Genomic DNA, 7,243 nt, shown 5'->3' on the forward strand with positions numbered 1-7,243 from the left:
AAATGATAGGACAGAACCAACATAGGTTTTTAAATACCTGTAGGAGGCAGGAAATAAGGCACTATTGGGTATGGAGCTGTGCTGTCAGAGCTGCCTAAAGGCAGGGATCAGGGTTTAAACTTCCTTGGCATCCTTCACAGTACACAACATAGTGCTGCGCATATAAAAAAGTAAGCAATAATACAAAAAGAGTAATTTATATTTACATCATGCTTTATAGCACATATCATATTTGACATTTATTACAACCCTGCATGATAGAAGTATTAAAGTATTGTCATGACATTTTTACAAATAAGGAAATGAAGACTGGGAGAGGCATCAGTAATTTGCCACACATCACACAGCAAGCAAATGGTGAAGCCAGTACTTGGAACTGAGGCTTCAGCCTCCACTCTAATTTTTCTCTCAGCAGAATTAGGGACTCTGGAAACCAAACACTGCATGAATTCACTCTCTATATTGGCTTTTTTGGGAAGGTGGAGAGATTTCTGTTACAAGGGAGGGTTCAGTTATAGGGACAGATGAGTGGTCTATAAAGAAATGACTATGATAAAAAAAACAAAAGGTATCAATACAACATTAAATATACATGCTGGGGATAGGGGTCTGAATTTGTGGAACCCCCTGGGTCAGGAAATGCCTTCTACTAATGCAGATCAGCACCTTCTCTTCAACTTATAGCTTGAGAATGTTACTAGATCAACACTAAGAGATTAAATGATTTACACAGGGTCACACAGGCACTGTGTGCTAGAGGTGAGACCTAAACCCAGGTCTTCCTGGTTCTACCTAGCAGGCCACATGCTCTCTCCATACTATGGAGCAGTATTAGAAACCTAGTAACTGAAGTTCCTTCCTGTTAAGAGGCCTAAACTTCACATTGCTCAATGAGAAGAAATTGCACTTAAGTATTAACTCTAGTTCAACCTGGATTATACACAGATATTCATTCTGTGGCTAAGGAAAAACATGTGAGGCAGTAGGTCATAGTGAATCCTGCCTCTGACATATACTGACTGTGAATCATTTAATTCCTCCAGGCCCCAGGCAACTCTTTAAAACCAAATTCCAGAATAGTTGTCCGTCTACACTGGAGAGAATTTTTTTCCCCCAAGCATTCCTTAGACCATTTAAATCTCAGCTCTTCATACTGGCACAAAAAGGAAAAACAAAGTATCTATGAATTCTGAAGATCTATCCAACACTATGATGAAGTATGAAAGAACTAAAGAAATTAGAACTCTTATTTGGCTGGCATTTTAAGAAAATTACCTTTTTATAAAAAGACATAAAGAGAGGTAGCTAGAGAGAGGTGAGGTAGTATAGAGTGGAAGGATACTAAGAAAAGAGTCAGAAGATTTGGGTCTGAAGGTAGAGGCATGTGATCTTGAGATTCAAGTCCATACTATAAAATAGAAGTAAACCTTTCCCTACCTACTTTACAGGGTTGTTGTGAGGATCAAAAGAAATATGTGTAAAATGCCTTGTAAACCTCAATGTGTTAAAGAAATACTGCTATCGTTATTTCGTTAATTTCATACAATTCCTAGCTGTTTGAAACGGTGTCTACTAGTCAACATGAAACAAGCCAAGAAGAAGGATACCTATGAGTGCCATAGGTCACTCTCTGAGACTATAAATTGAAGAGCAGGTGTCAATGAGATCCATTGATGGAGTGAATTTCCTCACTGGCAAGTTCTTGGATTAAATCAAACAAACAGATTCTGGTCAATAAATTATTTTCTTAAATGAATTTGCCCTGATGTTCACTGTTAGCCTCATATACATTTTCCCTTCTTTCTCTCTTGAATAATCTCTCTCACACTCTGGCAGCACTGGAACTCCAGTCATCTGCCTTTTTTTTTTCTCAGCAATTCTTTGTAAAGAAGGGAATCTAGAAATTAGGATTGCCTTCTGAGAAGGCAATCCACTTCCTCCCCCTGAAACACACAACGTATATAGTTCTCCCCTGTTCTGCTTAGACCTGCTCAGATACAACAGGTCATCTCTTGTTCTTTTGTGAATGACTTTCTCTTCAGGATGGAAGATTAGAACCAGTATTTGTACAAGAATTGTTTTCCATAATTAGAAATACTTATGCACAAAGACTTACATAAAATGTAAGAAAAGAGAGAGGAACTTTACTTAGGGTCCACAAATATCCAATTTGGGGCAATACCTCTATGTGGTTACCAGTCAGGGTTGATCTAAAAAAAGAGTTGGGGAAGGAAGTGGGGGTGGGGGTTTTGAAACACTGTCTAGGTTGGTGTGCAAAGTGATTCCTTTGGAGGAATAAAGAAGGTTGTGTGAGGTGGAAAAGGCCCGAGAGTGACAATTGTGATCCTGAAGGAAAGGCCCTAGAAATTCCAGGTACTAATGATCAGAGTGGAGTTGAGTGTAATGGAATGGAAAATTCCATTTCTACTAATCCCAGGGTGCTATCCCAACAGGGATGGCAGCAGAAGAAAATGACTGAATGGGAGGACACTAACAGGGAACCCTAAATATTTTTGCCATGCATTCCCTAGATCTTGGAGGAAGAGAGAGTTCCTATGTTGGTACAAGATGCATGTCCATTCTCAGGAGGTCAAAATCTGGAGCCCTTTATCTTCTCTCTGGAAGTCGGGGAGAGCCCTAGACTTATTTTATCCAATTACACTAACTCTGCCACCCAGCCAAGCTATAAAAAGTAGATTTGGGAGTCCAGAACATGGAACATTGGCTGCCAGCTCCACATTAGCACCAAATAGCCATGAGGGGAATATGGGATCCAGGACCTGATGCACAGAAACTGATGGTTCACTGTGGTAGGGACTTGAGACACTGTTAATACAACCAGACACTGTTAAGATGGGTTTTTCTCAATCCCAAGGAGAGGCATTCTAGAACACCTCCTGCACAATGCACATACATACACCGATATGCCCCTCCCCTAGTCCTGTGGCATCCAGTTCTTGTCTCTGCTTTTCTTATATCTTCAGGTTCTGGGCTTCTGTAAGCAGCCTGGACTAGAGCTGGCCTTGCTGCACTACCTTAATTTGCCTTCTTAAACACTGCCTACAACTATGACCATGGGGCTGAAGAATTCTAGGATCCCAGATTTAGAGACAGATGAACCTTAGAGGTCATTTATAATAATAATAAAAAACACCACCCCTTTTATATATGGGGAAACTGAGGCTGGGGGATTTAACTTCCTGGAACTAGCCAGAATGCAAAGTAATCAAGCTGACCTGGAAGGACCCAAATCAACAAGTAGCTTTAGAGTCTGTATTAGCTATGAGTCTGAGAGACATACTCTGAAGGAGAGGGTATATAGAGCTGAGAATTCAGGGAAAGATGATAATCTCTCTTTCTTTCTCGATCTCTCTCTCTCTCTCTCTCTCTCTCTCTCTCTTTCTCTCTCTCCCCCTTCTTACTTTCCTCCCTCCCCTTCTCTCCCTATATATCCATTCACAATCTTATTTAAAATGCTCCTGGTGAAAATTTTCTATATTTTTATGTCCCACTGAGGTACAAAAAAATATTTTCAAGGGCGAATTCAGAAGTTGATTTGCCAGAATGCCTGAATACTACACATCAGTCCCAAACAACCCATAAACCCAGTTGGCAAGTGGCAGAGAAAAAAAGCAGAACAGAGTTCATTTGCATAAATGCTGTTATTATTTACCCAGCGAGACGTTAAAAGTATTCGAAGGATAAAGGTGGTAGAAGAAGGAAGGCACATTTAGAGGTGTATTATAAATTTCATTTACAAGGCTGATTGGAGGGAGTTACAAACTTGGCAAAGTCATATCTAACACAGGGTTTCCTTTTCATAAAAATAGAACCATGAATTTTGAAGCCCTTACGGCTTATTAGCACTTCTATTCCAGCCCTGCCTGCTCTCCATTTCTTCATAAATTAATAACTGTCCTCTAATCTTCCTCCAGGAATACTAAAGACTGTTCGGACAACCATCATTACAAGGAACTGCAAATGCCCCAGTTGATTTTCCTTCTGATGTCAATCAAATAGCCCCGTTAAACGTGCCTGTTGGCAGAATCACCATTTTCGGGATCTTTTGCAAATACAGCATGTGGTGGAGATTTGGGATGTGAGCGGGTGTCAAATGTCCTTAGAGGATTTTTGTAGAGATAGTTGGCTGTTCTCGCAGTGTTGTATTTTGCGATGAAGCAGTTGGGGCACAGGGGGCAAGGATGCGCTTTAATTCTTAATGAGAATTCCAGCCATGCAATAAATCTGAGCTAAAGAGAAATTCATCGAGGAGAAGAGATAGGTAGGAAGGGGAAAGAATACATTGGAGGAGAGGATGGAAGCAAGTCATTTTTTTGTGGTTCTGATTGCCATCCCATGCCTTTACTGGCTTTTACATAGAGGGGATGGGGGAAGAGGCCAAAGTGGTATCTTAGCTAAGCTACCCGAAGACCCGGACTGTAGGGATCTAGACATGAATATATATATATACCCACATAGCGTGTGTGTGTGTGTGTGTCTAGGAAAGATGGGTTCCCACCCAACTCGTGTAATTTTAACCAGCACTGGTTCGGGTGCCAGTGTCCAAGGGTCGGGAAAAGATGTTTTTATTTCCCTGAACTCTCCAAATTTCTCCCAGTTCGTCCGACACCTGGCGCTGCGGGACTGGTTTTCTAGGGTAGCAAACAACTTACTTAGCATATTGGCTTCGTGGGAGCCGTTGACTTTGCCATCCGGATGGATTTGCAGATGGAAACCGATACCAACTCTGCAGTAAAGACTGCCAGTCCGGCGCCCTGATGGGCTCCACTGAAAGCTGCTCCGCTCCGAGCCGCTGCCTTTAATTCCCAAGGAAGAGGAGGAGGAGGCAGAGAAGGAAGATGAGGAAGAAGCCAAGGGAGAAGTGCTGTTTCTACCCCTACTGCCGCTGCCCCCTCGATTCCGGTTACTGGCTGTGGGTCCTAGTTGCGCTTTGGGAAGGAGTTGCTTCTCTTCAGCCCGGGAGCTGCGGATCAGGTGGCCGAGGAAGAGGAGGAGGAGGAGGAAGAGGAAGGACAAGCTCATTCTTTCAGACCCAGGAGTCCTAAGAGCATCTTGCGAGGGTCCTGCCGGGATCCTTGGCCCCGGTGCGACTGCGGTGGCGGCGGCTGCGTGCCTATCCTGCCCCCTTCTCTGCACTCGGTGGACATATCCTCAGAGGGGAGGGGGGGTGGAGAAAAAGAGAGAGAGGGAGGGGGGAGGAAGAGAAGAGAGATAGGAGAGAGAGAGAAAGAGAGAGACAGCGAGAGAGAGAGAGAGAGAGAGAGAGAGAGAGAGAGAGAGAGAGAGAGAGAGAGAGAGAGAGAGAGATTGAGGACAACCAGAACAAATCTCAACCGTGGCCCAGAGATATTTATAACAGGAGTGATCTCACTGCTCAGTGCATGCCTGCGAAACTAGAAGACCTTTCTCCTCCATCCGCTGCTTTGTGTACCAGCCGGCCAGTGCTGTGAGGGAGCCTCGCTAAGGGGGGGTGGGGGGAAGGAGAAGGGAAAAGATGAGCAGGAGGAGGAGAAACAGAGAGGGGAAAAGGCTGCACCCTCAACTCTGGATGCATTCACGGGAGGGCCACGGCCAACAGCTCTCATTCACTACTGGCACGGGGTTAATCACCATCCCACAGCAAAGCCTGGGAATCCCTGACACAAGGAAGACAGATCTTCCGGCAGGCAGTGGCGGAAATAGGTGATTGAAACATGGAAATGTGCCATTCTCCCCCCCCCCTCCCCCGCCCTCACCATACACACATCAGAAATACCTCCCACCTCAACCCAGGTCACCATCTCTTTTCACAAGCAAATAACTTACCTCCCTCGCCTGCCCGTCTCGCTGAAGACCCCCCTAAAACCGGAATGTTTTCCTTCAAGGAATCCCTACTAATCCTGAAGCACACTAGAACTCAAAGCCAAAAAGGGACTTCTTTGCTCTGGAAACTCCACGTGAGCAAAGAGGTTCCGTCCCCGGCATCCCAGTGCTAATTTCTGGAGGTTTTGGTGGGAAGCCGGAAGGGGAAAGGGGAAAATCAAATGGATTAAGATTAGCAAAGGCCCCGACTGGTTAATTTCTGCGCTTAAGAGATCCCTCCAGACCAGCATCTATTGATACTCATGTTGAATCTAAGAACAGAAATGGGCCTCAGGGTTCATCTAATTCTCCCACCTGAATATAAATTCCACCTACAAGGGTTCGGGACAAGAACTAGTATAGTGCCTGGATTTTAGGAAGCACTTAAGAAATGTTTGGCTATTCATTGATTAATTGATTGATTGGTCATCCAGCCACTCACTTGAAACGCTCCAGTGATGAGAAACTCACTACCTCTCAATCCTATTAATATATGTGTTTGTTTTACCACTCCAAACAACGATTCTGTGGTCTGTATTGCAATAAGAACACATGTACTCAATCATTTGACTATATTCATGGAGGGACAGAGTCTGGGCTAGTACGGAGGTCTGCCTGAGTTGCCCTCCTCCCACAAGGTTTTCCTCATTAGGGTATGCAGATCTGCTATTTGCAGAAGTACAATGAATTATTAATCTTAAATAGCTTCTGATTTTAATCTTTAAAAAAACTGGGAATGGAAGATTTCTCTTTATGAAATGCTCCAATTGTTACTTTCCTGAAAAATATACCTCACTTGTATTCTTGGAGTAGTCTGCAAATACGCTAAAGCTATAAATTACATTCTGTTATATTGTTCACTGGAAATCTTAATGAAATAACTGTATTATAGGCCAATTAGGTCAGTTCACACAAGCCATGGGTAAGGTTAATATTTGGCTTTATATCTATCTTAATAATGAAAAGAACATAAAACATAAGCATATGTTGCAGAACTGAGCTTCTTCCAATTCTTCCAAGTATTTAACAGCAAACCACCTAGAGAATCACTTGAGCAAAGCATTGGAGTCCATGTCAGCAAGAAAGAAAGGAGACATCCTAAAAAATGAATGCATATAATAACAGTAGGTGCTATAAAAAGACATACAATAACTTAGAAAGAAAGAAAAGGCAAAACCCCACAGTCAGGAGCTGAATAAATCCCTTTGGCTATGTAATATTCAAGCAGTGCCTGAGATTTGGCTACCTTTCAGCAGACATATCCTGCAAAAGCAACATGCTAAATGCTAAAATGTTAGATTTTTGGTACACAGAAATTCCAAAGAGCATTTGATTTCTTACTGCTTAATGATGGAGGTGGCTGAACAGGGGCAGTGAATAG

At 43.0% G+C, this 7,243-nt stretch overlaps 1 protein-coding gene across 1 annotated transcript in view; it reads right to left on the reverse strand.

Moving 5' to 3' along the window:
• The window catches only part of FGF5 (fibroblast growth factor 5), a 28,750-nt gene extending 23,707 nt beyond the window's left edge, over positions 1–5,043 (reverse strand). The window contains exon 1 of the mRNA XM_036764889.1: positions 4,674–5,043. Coding sequence (XP_036620784.1) covers positions 4,674–5,043 — 370 coding nt within the window. The remainder of the gene's footprint in view (positions 1–4,673) is intronic.
• Positions 5,044–7,243: the final 2,200 nt, after the last annotated feature.

This window comes from Trichosurus vulpecula, chromosome 6 (genome assembly GCF_011100635.1).
Source record: "Trichosurus vulpecula isolate mTriVul1 chromosome 6, mTriVul1.pri, whole genome shotgun sequence".
In the NCBI taxonomy this organism is placed as follows: Eukaryota; Metazoa; Chordata; class Mammalia; order Diprotodontia; family Phalangeridae; genus Trichosurus; species Trichosurus vulpecula.